At 41.5% G+C, this 22,022-nt stretch overlaps 1 protein-coding gene across 1 annotated transcript in view; it reads left to right on the top strand.

Moving 5' to 3' along the window:
- The window catches only part of snx17 (sorting nexin 17), a 49,653-nt gene extending 32,776 nt beyond the window's left edge, over window positions 1-16,877 (top strand). Inside the window, exons 8-15 of the mRNA XM_049589175.1 lie at window positions 4,430-4,499; window positions 5,101-5,193; window positions 5,478-5,681; window positions 10,181-10,309; window positions 10,487-10,564; window positions 12,419-12,493; window positions 12,580-12,621; window positions 12,717-16,877. Coding sequence (XP_049445132.1) covers window positions 4,430-4,499; window positions 5,101-5,193; window positions 5,478-5,681; window positions 10,181-10,309; window positions 10,487-10,564; window positions 12,419-12,493; window positions 12,580-12,621; window positions 12,717-12,836 — 811 coding nt within the window. The 3' untranslated portion in view covers window positions 12,837-16,877. The remainder of the gene's footprint in view (window positions 1-4,429; window positions 4,500-5,100; window positions 5,194-5,477; window positions 5,682-10,180; window positions 10,310-10,486; window positions 10,565-12,418; window positions 12,494-12,579; window positions 12,622-12,716) is intronic.
- Window positions 16,878-22,022: the final 5,145 nt, after the last annotated feature.

The raw sequence follows: 22,022 nt of genomic DNA, 5'->3' as shown, positions 1-22,022 counted from the left end.
CAGAGGCATGTGCCAGTGACATTGACTGCCCCGTTCCACTTCACATGAGCTCCTGTGATATCTTGTAATAATGTTCTGGAAGAGTTGTGCTTTAAATAGGTCCTGTGAGCTCCCCTAGAGCAAAAGTATTGTCATGCTTCACTTCAAGATCATCGATTATTAAAATAGGTTTGTCTTTATCAGTAGAGGTTGAATCATACACTCGACATCTGTTACTGTTTTTTTGTGGAGTTCTGCCATTCTAATGACAGCATTCACCCCCCCACATTGAAACGTTCCACCAAAAGTATTCCCATCTGATGCTATTTTGCAAGGGCACGATCGCTGCCTCCTGGGCTTAGCGCCGCCCAAGATGACTGTGATTAGCTTAAAGAAATACAAACAACCCGGGCTGTTTTTTCCCCCTATAGCAGAATGATAATGTGTGCTTCTAGACCTGCTGACACAGTGCTGTGTAGATAGATCTGACTGCATGAGAATCGCTTCATTTATTTTCAGAGAAGATGTTATATTAAAAGACTTGAGATAGAGCTAGCTCAACAGCTTGGAGCTTGAGGAGAGGAGCCTCAAACCAAGACATCAGGACTGTTTTACACACAGAATATCTCCAGCTACATGAACAAAACTCTGTCTTTAAACTGGAGTATAGAACTAACCAGGTGTCCAAGTAACTGACCCTCAAACAGCAGAGCTCACATGTTGTAACTGAACAATCTTTCCTTTGGTTTTACAGCAACTTTGCCTGTTATGAGAGGGAAAGAATCAGGGCTGCTTATGCAGGGGAAGTGAGTATCTGTCATCGAGAGCTCCATGTCACAAAAAATACAGAAATACAGAAAGCCTTCCAGGGTGAGAGCAAATCTGTCTGGGTGGCTCGTCCAAAAAAAAAAAAAAAAAAACCTCCATGTATGAAAAACACTAATGTTGCTTCCCAACCGAGCCTGAATTTAGTGACTGTTCCCCTTTTTCACCATAACATTTTTCTACTTCCTCATGTGTCTGTTCTGTCGTCACCCTGCCTCCCGCTGACTGAGGTACACAGGATGTTTACTTTCTTTCTGCCTCAAGGAAAGTCTTAGTACTCCTGACCTAGTTTTCTGTGTGCAGTGTAGAGCAGCGAGGAAAGAATGAATGTAGAACTAACAAGTGGAGGTGGAGGAAAAACAGACCCCCAGTGTATGAGATCCAGGGGAGGATCAGGTCAAAATGAACTGAAAAGCTCTTTCTGGCTCACACTGCAGGCTAAAAATGGAGGATTTTTTTTCCTCTGTCCAGTGAAAACATTACATTTACATAATTCAAACCTTTTTGTGTCGATGTAAGTTACAGAGTTCTGCATGAAATAAAAACAGGAATATTAATAATGAAGGTCAGCAGCAATATGCACTTATATACTTCTAATGTAAAAGTGTGGCTAATGGATATTTGTAACCCGTATATGTGTTAACAGAACTCAAAACTCAGACTATATATTTTATTGGGGGCCTTCAGTGCACTTTTCATTAAAATTAAAGCAGCAAAATAAAAGCACTCATCCACCATCTACACCTTCCCCTCCTTGTATCCTCTTCATCCCCTCCTTCCCTGATCTGTTCACTGTCTCACCATCTTCCCTGTCCCTTGTTACCTGCTTTGAATTGCTGATGTGCCCAAGCAGCATGCTTCACATCTACTTAAATGACTTCTCCATCCACTGACACCTCTTGTGTCACGCAATTACAGCATGTTAAATTTCACGCCTGCAGTAAAGCGTTGAGAGATGTGAATGCAATAAAATTCTTGCCAAAGAGCATCCATGGATAAAAAAACTCAGTGCTGAGCTAACTCAGACAGTAATTATCCCAAACTGAAGTATGACACTCGTGCCAGTTAATATTTCACATCCACAGGCTAAGATATAAAACACTTGGAAATGAAGCATCTTAAATAGCACACAGAAAGCAAATTATGGCCTAAGTATTGAGCTTAAGTCTGGTTGGAAAGCCCTTATCTTTCCAAGCATTTCTTTAGTTTTGTTATCAGACTTGGGTCATTTTCATCTGTGGCTCCAGCTCTGATCCCTCACAATAAACTGAATTCATTCATTTTTTTGTAACAACACGCTCTACTCCTCAGGCTGACCTTCGGCACCCACACATCTCCATGCACAAAAGTTCCAGCAATAGCCTCTAATACAAACGCAGCGGTGCCTTAGAAACTCCGCACCATCTAACTCACATCCCCCTCAGCAGACCAACTGTCCTTCAACCTCTACAGTAATAGTCTTTGATGAAATCCCCTCTCCCACTGGAAAAACTTGCTAACACCCACAACCGTCTGGCTTTTGCATTTAAAAGAAAAGGATGCAATCAGCATTCATTCCCAGGACTAATGAGTCTGCAATAGTCATTGGCATCTATCGGCTCTAGCTTTGATTGGCTTCTATCGGCATTCATAGAAATACCCAGGTGGACGTGCTGATTTTAGCCCCTTACCGGCCCGATGCAATGACATGCAACAAAATAGCATCTGTCTGTGGCCAAGCAGCGCTCTGACATTGTTCAAAAATCACCGGCACCGAGTTTGAGCAGATATAAAAAAGAAAAATAAATAACCACCATAACATTTTCACTGTCCTACATACTAGTTTGTACTGTTTACTACCTGTCCGCTATGCCAATCTTGATGTACCTGAAAAAGAAAAGACCACAGAAAGGCATCTACTGGCAGTGAGAAAGGAGTCTATTGCCTATTTTAGCGGGTTTTCCCATGTTTAAAAAAAACTCATATTGGTGAAAAGGGGCATTACATCACTGTCTCACTGAGACTGAGTTGTAGGATTTAGTTTATAAGTCACACCTGGGCCTCACGTCCTGTGTATGCAGCACATGATGGCCACCTTACTGAACTGCTGCAGCTCAGATGTGTGCAGTCTTCAAACAGATAGTGTTGCAGAGCTACCTGCTGCTTTTAATACTGTATTTCCACAATTAATGGCTGGTACTACACTAACTTGTGGAGCCGTGTGAGCCACTGCACTGTCAACAACAAGGTCCTGCAAACTTGTCACAATAAAAAACCTTGTGTTCACAAATGAAAGGATTCTGGGCGCCCAGTGGCTGAGTGGCTAGAACAGGTGTCCCATACCCTCCTGAGACCCTGTGTCCTCATATGAGGACATCACATTTTGCATTTACTTGACCTTATATTTCATTCTACTTAACTTAGACCTGTTGTCCTCGTTTGTGGACACTTTTTGTGCCATCTAGTGGTAGGAAGAGCACATTACACTAATCCATGAAAAAACAAGATGTCAGCCGTCTCTGCCAAGTGGACAAGGTCCAAAACCAGATCACATTTTATGGTTGAAAATTGTTTATGTATGATCAGTAATGTTTGTTTTTTTGATATGGCAACAAATTTGACCAACTTTGACCAACAGCTAAGACGCCGTTAATTAGTAGGTACTCATTTGAAGACAGTGGGACTAGTATTTTTATACTTATCAGATCCTACTGATCCCAAATAGCTAGGAGAAATTAAAGATGCATACCAAACAAAAGTTCTGGTCTCAGGAGGATATGTGAAGGCAGTGTCCTTGTCGCCACGGTCACGGGTTCAAATCGACCCTGCGGCCCTTTGCTGCATGTCATCTCCCCCTTTCACACTTCAACTGTCCCATCTAACAAAGGCAAAAATAAATAAATAAAAAAAAGAATGTAAATGAATGTTGTCAGAGGGCATTTAGTTTGCAACAGAAGCAGGAAATGTTGACTAAAAAATAAATATAATGTCTGTGACAAATGTTAACATTGGAACTGTAGTGAAAGGTGATATGATGCCAGTATAATTGTCAAAAGACCACTATCCCTGTTTGTTTTGCTGAAAACTGTGCATGTCACACAGAAAAAAAAAGGTGAGACTCTAAATCTCTAGATGTTCTGCAGCTGAGCAGCAGCTTGCTCCCGTGTTAACCTATTAACACAAGCACGGAAAAAAATACAAGCGGCTCAGTGACACACACACGTGCTGCTCACGTGGGTGGTGTAGCGCGGGTGTCACTCTCATTTCACAGATTTGGCAAAGTGTAAATTCATGCGTCTATATGATGTAATTGTGTCAAAGTTGATGATACATGTAGTTTTTTATGAGTATTAAACTAATTAAAAAACTTAATTATGTGGGGAAAAATGCATTATATTAACTTGTCAACGGTTGATTGCTTCTGGAGACACACTGTTTTCTAGGCACAGTGTGGGGCTTAGTATGCAGACAGAGTCACAGGAGATGATATTCTTTGTGGCAAATGGCCAAATATGATTGTATTTTTATGGACAGGCTTTCTAAGTCTCTTCAAGTCATTCAAATTGACAATTGTAACTGTGCCACTTTGTTAATTCTACTTTATGTTTAGATATCGATTTGTGACTGTACCTTTTTGTCTGTGCAGCTACTGGGACATGGCGTACGATGGTGATGTCATGGACAACAGAGTCGGCCTGAATTTGCTGTACGCCCAGGTAAGACGTTTCATGTTGCTTGTTCTCAGCTTCAGCAGTTAAACTTGAGATGTGGAACTAAAACCGAAATCCAAATTAGACATGATTGGGTTTATTTACATCTTGCATCTGTTGTGTTCTGTCGAGCTGTGCCAGAAAACAAAATCAAGCACCACTTCTCCATTCCTGAGCTGCCACATGCTCTTGTCCATCCCCAGGGCCCCTCCATTATCTGATTGCAATGTCAGCTTTTTTTGAATTTGCAGCACCTTGAATCCTGTGTGCTCCCCTCTGATCCTATTAATAGCGGATTCCCTTTGCTGCGACAACTGTGATCTGTTGTATTAAGCATTTTTGGGGGCTGCAAGTTTGATTAAAATCTGGAACTGCTGAGTACTGCCTCTGTGTAGCAGAGAGGAGGTTTAAAAAAAATAGGAAATAGAAAAAAATAAAAGCTGTTTGCAAGCATGTTTCTGTGTAATTGTTTGCTGACCTGCGCTGTTTACATGAAAAGCTCAGGGTGTGATTTATTCCACATGTACCAAAGGAAACACAAAACCCTGCTTTGTTTTGTGCACCTGTGCAGAAAGATTAACCTCAGTTGTTGTTTTTGCTTCACCAGACAGTGTCTGACATTGAGCGAGGCTGGATACTCGTCAACAAAGACCAGCACAGGCAGCTCAAATCACTGCAGGAGAAAGGCTCCAAGAAAGAAGTAAGCAAAGGGCACCTCTTCTGGATGCTTCTGCCTCCACAGTGACTCACTTGAGTCCAGCTGAGACTCTGAAATGTCTTTGTCCAAGGATAAATCTGTAGACCGTAGAGAATGCTGCCTCTGGTGCATTCTGTGATGCAATTAGCCTAGTTTTTCCCCTGATATGAATTTTTAATTACACCAATCCAGTGGAGAATTCAAACTCATTTTCTCCAGGGATTAGACAGACAGAATTTATGGAAAAGTTAGTCATCTAAAACTGTTTTTGCATATTTTCCCCTCAGTTCATCCATCTAGGTCAGACTCTCAAATATTACGGCTATATCAAGTTTGACCCTTGCATCACTGACTTCCCCGAGAAGGGCTGCCAAGTCATTGTCAGCGCCGGCAACAACGAGCTCAACTTCCACGTCAAGCTGCCCAACGAACAGATGAAGGAGGGGAGCTTCAAGGTCACGCGCATGAGGTGTTGGCGAGTCACGTCTTCTGTAAGTGGAGCTGTGTGTGTCAGTGTGTGACAGAGTGAGGATGAGTGTATTCACCTTCAAGCACGCCTGTATCTCTGAAACCCGTGAAATAATCAAATTGGAATTGCTCCATATTATCAAGAGGCCGCGAGCTGGCAGAGTAGAGATGCAGCAGCTTTGGCAAGAGTTCGTCACAATCCCAAAGTCGCCTGTTTACAAACTCCCTCTCACCACTGCACCAGAAACAAATGTCTCTAGTCTTGCCAAGCATTTGTTTTTACTCCTACTGCCCAGTGAAAGTGCTGACCTCCGCACCATTCATCTTCATCAGTCCAATTACCCAAACACGCAGCCCACACAAGGATACTGCGTTATTGATCCTGCAGCCTCACACATAGAGCAGCATCCTTTATTCGGACTGATAATAGCCTATCGGCGAGAAGGGAATCTGATGGCATGCAGTGCGAGGAAGCACCCACACAGCTTACTCTCTATACATCCGCACAGCGCCACTAACATCATCAGGAAACTTTCAAGGAGAGCAGAGAAAGAGCAAAGGTGCTGTTTTCACACAGCAAAGGCCGTACGTTCAACACGTTAAGCGACTGTTTACGCTGTCACCTAATGATTAGTAAACATGACGTGCTGTCAGGATCTGTCAGACTCGGCTCAGCAGATGACAGTGATTGATGAACTAGGTCAACACGTCGCAGGTTTGATTCACAGTAATTAATCAATACAGTGTGTTGCACTGTTATTGGGATTTTTTTTTTCTCAAGGAAATGTTGGAGGCAGGACACAGTCAGCTGGGCATTTCTCACCACACAGAAGGGCAAAAACAGCGCTCCTGCCAAAGTGATGAGATTTTACATGAATGGAAAACAATAGAATGTGGAGCAAGAAATGGATTAACAAAATTACTGTCAAAGGGACACCACAGGGAGGTCTGTTTGGCTTAATTTTGTTAATTTTCAATAGACTGACAATCATTATTCAGTAACTAACCGGTTCATTATTAAGGAAAAAAAGATGTAAAATACAAGAAGCCTTTCCTTCTAGTCCGGCACTCCACTGCCTCAGTGAGCTTCAGTGCTGCAGTTCAAAGCCCCATCCATTTAAAGGTGGTGAAATTTTAATGTTTTGTGATTGGCTTTGCTTACAGACAGCCAGCCAGCTGTGTTAATTTGTGGAAATATAATGCACACTGCCCAGCCTTCAGTCTTCACTAGTGATGGGATTTCTTCTTCACTTCTGAGAGACAGTTCTTTGGCTCTCATTCACTTTGAAGAGCCGGTTCAAAGGTGCGGTTTGTTCGTTCGTTTTTTTTGTGGGTGTGTTTGGTTTTTTTGCTCTGTGTGTGTGTTGGGGGGGTGTTAGTGGGTTCAACGACGAATCACATTGCTGATTTATCGCATCACATGATCTGGATATTGTAACGTGGACCCAGAATAGACTCTGCAGATATAAAGTTTGGTGTAGCCATAGCAATGCCCTTTATAAACAACAAGCCTGTCAATACAAGCAAGTGCTAGCGGATTAGTGACGTTCGCGAACGAGCCAAGTCTTTGAACCGGCTCTTTTGAAGTGAACGAGTGAGCAGCTGCACTGTCTTTCTCCCTCACAAACTAGACTCTCTCAACTTGTTACGGATCAAATAATCTGAAATTAATGGATACAGAGTAAATTAAAGCAAAAAATAAAGAAATTAGGAACTGGCTCGTTCACTCTAAAGAGTCGGTTCACTCGTTCACTTCAAAGAGCCGGTTCAAAGTCTCAGCTCGTTCGCGAATGTCACATCACTAGTTTCTACTAGTCCCTCGGCTGCTCTGCATTGCCCACCACCCAGGTCAGGAGGGAGCTAACATTAGCTAGCTAGAGCCGCCACTTATTTATGGAACGCAGACAGGCTATTAATGTCAGTTCTACAATCATATTAATAAGTCAAATTTGTTTGTCGTAAGGGGTAAAAATAAGAGGTCTTAACCGATGGCATGGAAGCTTTAATGCTCTGGACCTCTTAAGACATAAATGTACTTTTTAACAGGACATCTATTGTCTTAATGTGCATTTGACATGTTAAGACGTCATATTTTTACCTGTTGAGACAAACAATTTTGACATTTAGAGCCCTTATGTTCCATAGTTATACCGCGATCAGCTGGTAACACCGTCCTGGTGGTGGAACGTGTTGCTGCAGAAGTATTACGTGTACCCTCCGGTCTCCCCCCAGGTTGCTCTAGTGAGTAAGCAGCTTCATTTCTACCGCAAAACCCTTTTAGCACAGTTAACTATGCCAGCACCAATAGCTGTGCTGATACTGTTAAAGGTGGTAACACAGTCAACAATGCTAAAGGGGGTTTTACTGCTCCAAATTGAGCCGCTCACTCACCAGAGCAAGATGGGGGCGACCAGGGGCTATTAGGTCAGAACGTCATAACCCAGGGTGGGGGGGCCCTCCTGTGTGGAGTTTGCATGTTCTCCCTGTGTCAGCGTAGGTTTTCTTCAGGTACTCCCGCTTCCTCCCACAGTCCAAAGACATGCAGGTTAACTGGTGACTCTAAATTGCCCGTAGGTGTGAATGTGAGTGTGAATGGTTGTCTGTCTCTATGTGTCAGCCCTGTGATAGTCTGGGGACCTGTCCAGGCTGTACCCTGCCTCTTGCCCAGTGTCAGCTGGGATAGGCTCCAGCACCCCCGTGCGACCCCTTAAAGGATAAGCGGTTACAAAAAATGAATGAATGAATGAATGAATGAAGCACCACCACAGTCCTAGATAGCAAAGCAGTGTTAAATTAGCTGAGGTTGCTTGTTTCACATCATTTTGGTTTTTTCCAAAGTTCAAGTTTGGCAATGCTGTCGGAGCAGCTGAGAACTGCACACGTTCCTCCCAAACTTCTGGACATCAGTGTTAAAAGTAACTGTACATAGAAAGTAAAATTACAAGTTGAAAATACTACACTTTTTAGGACAGCTTGCATTCAAACACAAAGGAGACGTACACACAGCAGTTAAAGGGGCTTATTTACTTCAGGCACCTCCCTGGAAACTAGCAAATAAAGTCATGATTTTTCTGCTTCTGCTGCACAGATTCAAACCTTTATGTTTTTAAATGTCTAAAAGTTTCCCAACTTTGTGGGAGTGCACAACTGAATCACTGGAGTTCCACTTTTTCAGATTGACAGTCTAACTTTAACTCTCCATTGCAGCTTTATTTTTGTTTACTTGAAACTGGAGCTGGCAAGAAATCCAGAGCAAAATCTTTGTCTAAAGAACAAAAAAAATCTCCATAATTGTCGCCCAGAATCAGCATAAATTTAAACAATCATGCACCACACAGTTGATCTGTCTTGAATCAGCATTTTTTTTTCCTGCTTCCAGTCAGTCGTCTTGAAGAGAGACAGTTTCCTCTGAAAGCCTGAACAATCTATTTTCACTTCTGTGAATAGCTGAGAAAAGCATAACATGCAGCTCTGCCCACATCGTCTCAGCTAGGATTTGAAAGACAAACATTTTCAGACGCAAGACCTCATTTAAATGGAGATGGGGAAAACAGTTCACTTTTGTATCGCATTAGTGTTCGAGCAGCATGGTCATTATGTGTATCACCAAGGCCTTTATGATTCTCCAAAAGTTAATTTGCACAGAGATGTAGACACATAGCAACACATCTAAAATTAAAATGCATGTTGGCTCGTCTGATTACAGGCTGAGCCCCCGCGCTGTCCAGCGGGGTGGCTAATTCCTGAGCTCATTCTCAGAGGTCAAAGTCATTTTAATGAGCTCTTTCCTTTCCAGCAAACTATTCAAAACATCTCATTTGGTGCAGCGCTGCAACCCCCTTCACAGTCGCATCTCAAATTGCATCCGGAAGAGCACGAATAAACAGTTGGCGTGTGTGTGTATGTGTGTGTCAGACCTTTGTTTTTGCATTTCGTCTTAATGTCATCTTTTGTGTGTGTGGTTAGCTTGGGAGGTACAGCTAGTTTCTGGCCCCAGAGGGAATCGTCTCGGTGAAGAGCACAGGCTCCATAAATGAGGAATGAGGGCTCGTCTCCAGGGAAGCCGTGTGTGTCTCTGAGTGTCGTGTATTCTTGAAGGCTTTTGAAATTCTGCGTTTGTACATATTTCTCCCTTTCTTTGCACCCGTGTTAATCTTTTAGCATGTGTCATCTTAAGATTTGGCTGCCTGTCAGTGGTGATGCAGCAGCTTAAGAGTGGCAGCTTAACAAGAGGAGATGTAGGATAGGAAATGTGATTTAGCTGCTCACATGACCCTCCAGTCATGGAGGAGAATAGCAGGCTTATCCTCTACTTAAAAATGCAAGTTGGATGTTGGTTATGAAATATGGAAATTGGTTTCTTTTATGCACTTTAAACACAAGAGGAGATATTCAGCTTCAGTGCTGAGGGAGGAAAATAGAATAAATATTAATCGAAAGTAATTGATAAAAACAATTCATACAGTTTTGGTGACACCTGCCAAACACTTAATCGTAACTCTCAATCTTTTTGTCTCTACAGCAAGTCCCGATAGCCAACGGCACCACCAATCCCTGCAGCTCGTCCAAATGCGAGGTCAAACTGGAGCTGGCCTTCGAGTATCTGATGAGCAAGGACCGCCTCCAGTGGGTCACCATCACCAGTCAACAGGTAAGAAGTCACTGATGGGGTCGACGTGTGGGCAACAAGCATTCAGTTAAGTGGAGCATTAAATTCCTGCGATTAGTCGGGTCAGTGCATTTTGTTCCCACAATTTGTCTTCACTCAAACTACATTATGTGTTTTCAAAAAGAAGGATGTTAAGTAAAAGTGTGCTTGTGTTTTCAGGCCATCATGATGAGCATCTGCCTTCAGTCTATGGTGGACGAATTAATGGTGAAGAAGTCGGGCGGCAGCATTAAGAAGGTTCGTGTAAAGAGATGTTTAATACTTCACAGCTGCACCAGCAACCCAACGCCTCGTTTCAGCATAGCTCCGTGTGCGTGTTCAAGTCAACGGGAACTCTGTTCATTTCTGTGAGAATCTCAGTGATCCTAGATGTGTTTGTGACACTCCTCCTTCAGTATTTTTTTCTTCAGTCCAGAATTTGCCTCAAGTACATTGAAAAAATTGCATTTTGTGGCAGATTTTGAACACAAAATAAAACTGTATGGAAACTAGGCTTAAGGCAGAGTGTCCATGTAGTTTTTTGATGATGGTGAGCGTCTTTTTTTTTTAAATCGTTTCGAGAACAGAGTGTAAGCAGCCGCATGTATTTCCACCTTGATTTTGCATCACGGAGACTATCGGAATCTTTTGAGTGTTCATACCTGGCGACGTGTGTAACTGCGTTACGACCTGTGTGTGCACACCACAAGATTTCGCCGACAGAGCCCCAGATAACGCGGTGACATCACCAAACTATGTTTTTAACTTGGAGACGACACATTGCAAAGGCACGGATGTTCTTCTCCAGTGTTGAATCAGATCTGCCTCCAGGGCCTGGGTCCAAACACATCGCGCTCCCCGTGATCCTGTGGACGCCGCCATTGTTGTTGTGGCTTGCCGGCTTGGCTTGTCCTCCTCACATTTCTTCCGTCCTCCTGCATGCTGACGTGGGACGTATCCCGCCTCTCATTGCCTGATGCTCTTTGTCAGTCATGTCAGACTTCTCCAGTTTTTTAGCATGCCAGATATCCAGTCCCAGTCACAGACGAGGGGGAGACTTGCTCGTGGGCTTGTTCACACATGAGGACTCGTGCACCATGACACAGCTAAACCAGCTAAAGGCCTGAGGAACATGACAGGGATGTCAAGGTGTCAACCTGGCCTCTAAATTACCCAGATCCCAATCTGATCAAGCATCTGTGAGACATGCCGTTCCCCCAGACATTCTTTGTCCGTGCCTCTAAAGGTCAGAGCCACGTTCAGTCCGCACTGGGGCATCAGGGCGATGGCAGCAGATCCCTTGAGTCCTGTGGGTTGTGTGGTTGGGCCTCAAAGAACAGGACTTGTTGCAGCACATTCCCTAGATTCTTTATCTGATTTGGATCTGGGGAATTTGTATGCCATGTCATTGTCTTGAGCTCTTTGTCACGTTGCTCAGGCCATTCTCTTCTGCGGTGTGGCATGGTGCATTGTCCTGTGGGGGGGGCACTGCCATGAGAGGGTGATTTGGTCTACATCCCAGGATCCAAAGGTTCCACAGCAGAACTTTGCACTGTAACAAGATGATCAATGTTTTTCACTTCATCTGTCAGTGGTTTAATGTTATGGCTGATTGGTGTACGACTATGAGTCAGTCATCAGGATATTGAAATCAACTCACCACTCTCCTCCTGTCGGCTCTGCTACCTCACTGGTCGAGGTGCTGGGAAGATGCGCTCCCCAGCGTCCTATCGGCACTTCCCTGCCAAGGAAAATGACACACTTACTAATCAACAAAACGACCACATCCTTTTGAGTTATTAAAAGAAACTTACCTTCAGGTTACAGAGCCAGCAAATGTTACAACATCTGCTCTGAGCTTTGTTTCCTCCCAGCGTCTACAACAAGAAAAAGGATGTTCAGTCTCAAATTTGATATGACATTTTACAGTATAAATACACACAATATACATCTTTCTGAACATTAATTGGTCCCTTAGTGATTGTGGAGATAACAGGTCATCGGATTGCAGAGCTGAAATCACAACCTACATAAATACAAAACAAACCTTATAATTTACAGGATATTCATTGTCTTCTTCACTTCTGCTTCTCTCCCTTTGTCACCTTCCAGATGCTGAGGAAACGACACAACGGCTCCATCCACCGGTCAGACAGTCAGCAAGCTGTGAAATCTCCCCCTCTACTGGTGAGAAACGGGACAGCGTGCAGTAACTTTGAATTTAGTTTGGACTGTGTGCAGATTTCAGGATTGTTTGTTGTTGTTTTCTGCAGGACTCCCCTGACCCGAACCGTGAACAGATCGTCAAACTCTCAGTGAGTATATTTCTGACACATAGAGCCTGAAAAATAAAATGTTACTAAATCAGTCTCAGTCTAATAATAAGTATGATATTGATTATTCCGTTCAGACCAAGCTGAGCTCGGTGTCTCTCCGAGGGATCAGCGCTTCCAACTCAGCAAACGACATCAGCGGCAACGATTTCCACGGCAACTACGCCTTCGAAGGAATCGGCGACGACGACCTGTAACCTCTGACTCGCCCTCCTCCCCCCTCTTCATTCCACTGTCAGCGACTGGGACGACAAAGATTATGAGCTGAGCTGAGCCGAGCCGAGCGGGCCACACACGCCTCCGATTCTGCAAGATTGTAGCTTCTTCCTGGAGAAATCGCTGCCTTAAGCTCTCATTTAATCTTTGACCGTGTCCTTTTTCTTTTAGACTCTTAAGCGCTCATCTTGATTTGTATTTTAGTCACAATCATCATAGTCGATTTAAAGTTCGTCCCTATGTTATTAAACTTGTGGCGACATACGGTAAATAGCATGTAAAGCTGCAGGTACGCAAATAGGGGATGCTTTTTATATCTTACCGACAAATTCCTTCTTCTGTTTCATTCTGTTCCTGTTTAATGACAGTATATGTGAAGTTCTATAATGCAGTTAAATTCATGAGGTACAAAGTAAATTAATATATTATAAACTACATGAAGAAAACCTGCTCGATACTGGATTCTTCCCCCGTGGTGGCTGCATGTTCCTTTCCGACCTGAGAGCCAAATGTTTAGTTCGACCTGGCACTAGTGATACTACAGCAGGACTGGACACGGATAGTTCTCAAAGTGAGTCCAGTGAATGTGTTGGAATTGATCTCTAAACTGTAGACTATTCACAACAACTGCTTACTTATATGGATAATAGATGTTTGGCTTGGCTGCATACCAAAATGTCTTGTTTTTATACTGTTAGTGATCCTCTGTGTTTCATGCTACTCATGTGCCAAGTCAGTAAATGTCTCAGCAGGATACCAGTGGTGTTTTCAGCTTACACGTGAGGCACAGTCACTCATGCTGCCTTCAGAAATAGTCTGATGCCTTAAAGGGGAGCTCCGGTATTTTTAAACTTGGAACCTATTTTAACACGTTTTAGTGTCTAACAACAGTTTTTGAAACTGATCAGTATTGACAGAGCGCTGCAGCTGGCAGCCATGAAACAGGCTACAATGTAACCACTCGAGCAGGTGTGCGTCGTCAGATTACGTCTATTCAGAGTGCTTTTTTGCCACTGACAGGCTCAGGTTATCATTCTAATTGTCACAATATTACAGACCCTACAGAGGAATGAAATGTTCTTATGTACCTTTTGCTTTTTGTGTCCAAGTCTTGCTGAAGGAGAGGTCTCGTTGTGAAATCTCATGAGGTGACTTGTTGCAGAAAGAAAATGGTGGAAAGGAGTGCTGTCAATACTTTGCTGTGATGGAGCACAGAAAGCATACCTTACGATCAACTATGTCATGGCTAAATATTTAGCTGATTTCGACAGTGTAAGAAAGTCTGAGATTTTAGAACAAGACTTGCCTTTAGAGAAATGAAACATTTTCTGTACTTTTAGTTATATCTCGCTAAAAAGACGTCTCGTTGTGAAATCTCAAAGATCTTTTCAGGTTGTTTAAGCCTGCTAAATATTCAGCCATGACATTGAAAATCTTTTAGATAAGAGTAAGATTCACTCTCTGTACTTTCATTTTCTGTAACCGCTTATCCTGCTGGGGGTCGCGGGGGGGCTGGAGCCTATCCCAGCTGGTATCGGGCGAGAGGCAGGGTACACGCTGGACAGGTCGCCAGACTATCACAGGGCTGACACATAGAGACAGACAACCATTCACACTCACATTCACACCTACGGACAATTTAGAGTCACCAATTAACCTGCATGTCAAGCAGGAGTACCTGGAGAAAACCCACGCTGACACAGGGAGACCAGTGGTGCACAGAAGGGCTCCCCCACTCTGGGTTCAGACCAGAGGGCGGGAACCCTCTTGCTGAGAGGCAACAATGCTAACCACCATGCCGCCCTACTTTCTGCACTCAAACAACTATTACCAGCACTCCTGTCTAACTCTCACTCACACTTCCATGGTTTTCCTCTTGCAACAAGTCACCTCTCGTGAGATTTCAAAATGAGACCTCTCGTTCGCGAGACTTGGACACAAACCACACCAGAGCAAGAGAAAGATATAGAAAGACCTTCATTTCTTTGTAGGGTCCTTCATGTATTGTTGTTAGACACTCATAAAAACAATCTGAGCATGTTAGTGCCAAAAAACAAGGACTTTTTAAAACTTTAATTAATTCAAATGTTCTCAAGAGGCAAGCGTACAAAACATAACATCACAAAACTGGTTGATAAAAGGCAAAAAACAGCCACTGCACTTACATAATAAGAGACAATATGGTGAGGTTAAATGATAATTATCGTGTGCATCGTTCAACTGTATACCCGGTGTCCCCAGTTCAGACATTTGTCCACAGTTTTTAGATCCAGATTATATTTAGGTAACACAGATTCCAACGGTTTCTTCCATTTCTGTAGATAACGAGTCCTTACATCAATACAATGTCTAATTTATTCCAGAGTCACAACCTTAAGGGATCAGAGATTTCCACATAGAAATAGGAGGGTCCTCACTGACCCACTTAACCATGATGGCTCTCCTCACTAGCATTATTAAAGATGGAACCACTTCCTCTTGTCATCTCAAAGAGTCAGAGACAATAACATGCAGATGTAAAAGATTTGCTGACAAATGTCTCACAGAATAACTGAACTTTGTGCAGCCTACATGAGTTTTAATGGACGTAGATTGACGAGTGGTTACATTGCAGCATATTTTGTCGCTGCAGGCTTCAGCGCTCTCACTGCACTGCGCCAATGTAAAAAATTGTTCTCATGACTCAGTCCGACACAAAAACCTGTGAAAATAGGATCCAGGTTGAAAAACACCAGAGTCCGCTTTAACTTTTCCTTTTTGGCCTCGTGGGTTAACTCGTCATTGAACACAGCATTGGTTGAAGCTTCAGATAAATGGTGGCGTCAGCCGGTGTTCCCTAGAATCTTGCAGAACTTGATCGATGGTCGATTTGGCCGAGCTGCTTGCACTTGCTGAACCCATCATATTTGCACAGTATTAACAGGTGGAGGTGAATGTTTGAGTGGAAGCTTGAGCATGACTTTAAAACATTGTGTGGAGATTTTGTTTTTCTTCCCAAGGGGGCTCTGTAAATCCATCTATGATTTTTATTTTTTATTTTTAAACCAGTTTTTTAAAGGTTTCTCATAAATGCCAAATTATAGTTTACTAAAGCATTTTGCACAAAATAAACACAAAAATTATGAAAATGTCACTTTTTATATTATGTACATGCAATTAAGTATTCTGAACATTTACTAATATCTTTATCATCCATAGCTTATTGTAATCAAATAGATCAAATGTAATCTAAGCTGTATAGAACAAAGTTTAAATGGACTAACATTTATCATTGTTTACATAATGTTTAGGGGACTTTTAGTTAAATGTAAAGTGTTTACAAATTCTACATCTGATTTTCTTTGTCTTGTGCTTTTATTATTTTAGGCGAGTGACGGTGTTGTGGGGCGAATTGTGTTAGAGGGCTTCAGTTCATTGTCATTTGTACGTACATTGTGCCAATCATCTCAGAGGATTTAGCCGAGAAGGTGCTTTGGTGAAGTGGCTGATGTGATCACGACTGCTGGAGTGAACAGTTTCTAGAGCGCAGGCAACAAAATGAACATATCCCACTGTTTTTATAAGAACTGTAATTCCAATTTTATTTGCTGTCAGCGTCTGTTGAGCTGCGTCTCGAAGCCTCTAAATGTAAATCGATGCCAACCTATCAACAGCTTTACTCTCACTGGTAGCCAGAACTGTAAACGAAATGTTCTCAATATAAATGTCTCGTTCTTTCACCGCTGTGCTTTCTCCTGTCTTCAGTTGCATTCACAGTGCGGTGGTGGGGGGGGATTCAGACGCCACTATTCGTTTTTATTTTCTTGATTCCTGTCGATACACAGAAGCTGCAAAGGTCCTGGATGTTAATAAATGTGTAGGTGCCAAATTGAAGTACATTTATCATCAGCATCACTTTTACAGAAAATGTCATTTTTCATGATAATTGTATTGACTTGATTCATTCCACTACTTTTATTTTGAGTTTAGTGGTGAGGTCAGTGACAACTGTCATGATGCTAAAATAAACTGAAATTAGGTGATGTGTGAGTCTCTGTTGTCTTATTGTGCTCTCATCATTACTGTGTATCCATTAGCAGCAGCAGCAGCAGCAGGTTTGGTTTCAGACACATAACAAGCCAAGAATCTTAATTATTATAGAGCAACAACGTGACATGAATCTGCACATCACAACAATTTAAAAATAATTTTAAGCTCCTGTAGAAGTCTGACCTCATGAAGGCATTTTGCACTGAGAATAAAGTGCTTTGATTCTTTATTTATAGCCTAACGGATCGTTATTATTCAGTTATTACAGAAGCACAACACACAAGTGGGGAGGCCTTTTCTCCTTCTTTTCCCACTCCCTGCGAGGAAGAGCAGCACCAGATGTCCTCATCCTCCACTGTGGCGGCAGTGACATGAGGAAGGTCAGCAGTGTCAAATGGAGCAGGAGGACCTGTACCAGCCACAAGAGTACCTTGCTGCAGTCAAGATGGCCGACAAGGCAGTCTCTCTCGCACCAGCTTCACCTCCAGCATCCTGGCATTAAGATAATATTTTCTTCATTGGCCCAAAGGTGCAGGTGGGAGGCTGGTGGCAATCCAGCAAAGATTGATAAGGCCAGGAAATGTGTTTACAGTTAGAAATTATATGTTTTGAAGTAAATTAGTTAATTGTCTTAAAGACCACTTCCAAACGCAGTGAACTGCTTACAGTTGGCAGTGTCACTGCTTTTGAATTTGGCCTTTAGGACACATTTTGTTAGGCCTGATCATAGCCCAGGCTGTCAAGGCTAATGTTGAGTTTTTGATATTCATCTATAACTTGTTTAAAATTTCAATAAATTCTATTTATATTTGCACTCCTTTTGTCTTTGTTACTGACTGAATGTTGTATTTCACAATCAAATCTGACTGTCAATTGAAAGGGCAAACAAATCATATACTACAGACAAAACATTAAGCATTAATGTTTAACATTGTCACTGACAAAAAAATTAAGCAGTCCATTTCTGTGTGGACCTGATTATTTTAACTTTGTACTTGAAGATAACTAAGCATCTTACACCCAGCAGCAGAGCCTGAGAAGATTTTGGAGAATAACCTTTGTTTGCTGGTCTGTTAGAAGTCTAGTTTTAACACAGAAGAATGTGACTGGATAAAAGGGCTCAAAGTGAAAAACAAAGAATTAGCTGGACACAATAGTTTTGAAGCCCCCAAGGAGGTATCACTTGTTCGCTATGTTGCCATCTCTGAGAGGGTCTTCCTCAGGCAAAGGTATTGTGACTTTTTTGTAGTGAGGCAAACAGAAAGATAATCAGCCAATTATGTGTTGTTTTTTCTAGCCTCACTATATAAGCCTCAATACCGAGCAATACCCACAGAACCCTCTCATATGTCACAACATCACAAATAAATAATACCTCCTACGGGACTTAAAACTATTCAGTGTGCACATATTTCCTTGTTTTTCACAAAAGGAGAAGAGTTTCTCAGTGAATTTTCTTCATTTGTCGTAGAGAAATGTTCAAACAAAACCAGCACATAACATCAGCTTTTCATTTTTTTTTACATTCTGCTAAGACTAATGCAAACTTGGGTAAATGTTAAGACATAAATGAAAACATTAAGATGCCATTAATAACGATTATATTTTGTTAATGGTTTAAATCACTGTTATATTTCCAATCCTCACAGGAAACTGATGAAAGACAGCTTTCAGAAAATTTGCTTTTACTCTAAAGTAAATTTTGTCTGATCCATTTTATATAGCAAAAGTTATAACCATTACACAAACAGTTTAACAAAATTAAGTCAAAGCTTGCATTCATGAAATCATCACTATTAAAAGGTTACAAAAAGTACACATGAAATAAATGAAAAGATTTATAACAGTAATTATAAACCTATGGACTAGGACCCAGTGTCATAATTTGCAAAATCTTAATTTCTTGTGAAACAACCTCTTTACTGTGGAGTAAATATCACATTGGTCGAGGCGTTGTAACTTTCCTCAAGTGTCCTACATGAGAGAAAGATAATAGGTTAAAAACACAGGTAGAAAACATTGACTACAGCCTGTCTTGGTTAAAAGCCCACTCACCACCAAAATGATCTTATTGCTGACTAAGTGGCTGTCATTCATAAAATAGTTCTGTGTTTAAGTTCTGTAGATATTCGACTTTATATTTGAATGTGATTTTAAATTTAACTGTACTATCAAGACAAATGGAGTATGAATGTACAGTATGCAATTCATCCACATTAAAATAATTGTTGCTATCAAAAGGAAACTGAACTGTTCTCAAAGCTCACTGCCACTGTGGAATCATGCTATGTTCGGCTGTCTCATTATGAGAATATTTTTTCCATTGGTTCTTCACAGACTGTGAGACACTAAAATGTTAAAGTCGGTAAATACATGTCATGTTCCTTGATTGATAAAATCTTCATTTGGCCTTTTGCATCAGGGGAACACTAAACTGCACTGGTGTGTCAGTAATTTCACCTTATCAGGAATAGTACGGAGCAAGCTGTGCCCTAATCGAGTACTTAGTAATGTATGACAATTAGTAATTTATGTAATGCATTTAAATGTATTATGGACAATAATTCATCATTTTAAACTAATAAGTTTCTTGACTCTTTGTGAGGTACTGTATAAAAAAAGGTGTCTTTATCCTGGAGTCAGTGCTGAAGTGATGACTCTCAAAGTGTTCACTGCACAGATGGGAAGTCTTGCTCAGAGTCCAGTTCTGTCTCCTCGTGTTGAGTGTCCACTGGTCCAGTCTGTCTGGGTCACCTAGAGGAAAACTTTACACAGACAAATAGATATTGAAAGTAATATATGTGTTAGCTACCTACTTCACAGACACTTTTACATGCAAACAATACAACTTAAATTATTTCAATGTTCAACAGATCATAATCAATTTATTTTAGCAAAACAAAAAGGTGGTGGCCATCACAGTCCTCATATTCTGTCTGTGCATTATCCATTGTTGTTTAAGCACAGGCCTATATCATACACTAGTCTTCTTAATATTTTATATGTGACAGTCAAATGTCACATTAGTTTTTTTAATCACGTTACACACCTTATTGTAATTTCACACAGTTCGCCACTTTTTAATTTACATAACGTTACACAAGTATAGCCTTAATGTTACGTTAACGTTACACTCATACGACAATGTTAACACTGCAACACGTTAGCTAACTAACGTGGTGGACCTTTATTTTCAAACCTCACACACCTCAGCCTTTTGTTCAAAATATTCTCTCCCTAAATGCCTACATCCTAACACTTCTCTGTCAGGCTCTGACATGTATTAAATAAAGGCTTAATAATAAGCTGACAGGCTAGGTGGTGACCGTAGTGACCGCAGACACCGATACCCGCTAATTAGTGCTAACATATAAACATAAATAAAATAATACTAGAATTTCCGAATTTCACTTCCTGAAAAACCTGGACCACAGAATTCTTGGACGGTCTGTTGGTATAATTAATCGAAGAGCAAGCCATATTACTCCAATATTTGCCTGAAAAAATATCCAGAAGGCACAAACACGGCTGAGAGGACAGGTTCAATGCCTTGAACATGAGCACGAATTGGCTGAGTTGACGCTGAGCAGACGGCCGAGTCTGAGCTCAGCTCCGCACAGCAGAGCCAGCGGCTAGTTAGCATGCTAGTTAGCCCATTAACCCATGATGGTGCAACCTGTCACTCAAAGTGACCACGCCATTAATTATGCGCAATTTCAAACCTTAATAACATTTAAATGTTATTAAGTTGTCATGAAAGGGGAAATTAACTATAGAGACCAAAACCATTTTTGTACCAGGCTGTAAACACGTTTATTTCTGCTCTAAAGTTGGGCATTTTAACATGCGGGTCTATGGAAATTGACTCACTTCTGGAGCCAGCCTCAAGTGGACAGTCAGTGAACTGCAGTTTTTGGCACTTCCGCATTGGTCTCACTCGTCTCCCCCGGAGGTTGGGGCTTGCACACAAACAATAAGGTACTGTACACTGGAAAATTAAAATGTATCAGTGCCCTCTGATGGATGAGCTGTGTAACTGCATCACAGGTTGGAAATTAACAAAAATACAACTTAAGTATTTCTTTACTGAAATCTTATTTTTGACAGACGCATCTGCTGATATTTCTTTATCTCTTCCGAGACAATAACAGCTGATTTATTGGCCTGAACAATATATCAGTCGAGCTCTACATGCCTCATTTGTTCTATAATATTATGTTCACAGTCACTACTGTGTGAATCTACAGCTGGATATATTTCTTGATAAATCAATATCGGCAGATGCCTCTGTTGAAAAATGAACCTGACCGATATATGTGTCAGGCAGATAAATTGTCTCATATTTTCTTGGCACAGGAAAATCAGTATTGGTAGATGTGTCTGTCAAAAAACAAATCTGACCGATATATGTGTCAGGCCGATAAATCAGCTATTTTCTAAGCACAAATAAATCTGTATCAGTAGATGCGTTTGTCGAAAATCCAAGAACCTGACTGACATATGGGTCAAGCCGATAAAGCAATGTGTCAGTGCCCTCTGCTGGACAAACTATGTAACTGCATCACAGTCATGTCAGATACTATTTTGTTTTTTCTTTACTGAAGTCTCTTTTTGACAAACACATCTGCCAATATTGATTTATCCCTGCCAAGACAATAGCGGCTGATTTATCGGCCTGACACATATATCAGTTGAGCTCTACGTGCCTAATTTGATCTGCAATATTATAGCCATTGTCACTACTTTATGACTCTACAGCTGGATGATATTTTCTTAACACATAAATCAGTATCAGCAGATGCGACTGATATTTGGGTCAAGCCAATAAATCTGCTGTTTTCTTGGCACAGATAAATCAATATCGGCAGATACGTCTGTCAAAAAAACAAGAACCTGACTGATATATGGGTCAGGCTGATACATCGGTTATCGTCTTCGCACTGATAAATCAGTATGCACAGATGCATCTGTCAATAAAAGGAAGAATGCGACTGATATACTGTTGAGGCCAATAAAATGACTTATATTTTCTTGGCATCGATAAATTAATATCAGCAGATGCGTCTGTCAATACAACAAAAAATCTTCCGTGAGGCTTTTGGCACAGTTTAACCTGAATGCTAACATTAGCATGCTAA

This window comes from Epinephelus fuscoguttatus, linkage group LG11 (genome assembly GCF_011397635.1).
Source record: "Epinephelus fuscoguttatus linkage group LG11, E.fuscoguttatus.final_Chr_v1".
Classification (NCBI taxonomy): Eukaryota; Metazoa; Chordata; class Actinopteri; order Perciformes; family Serranidae; genus Epinephelus; species Epinephelus fuscoguttatus.
This window is presented reverse-complemented; position numbering and strand designations above follow the sequence as displayed.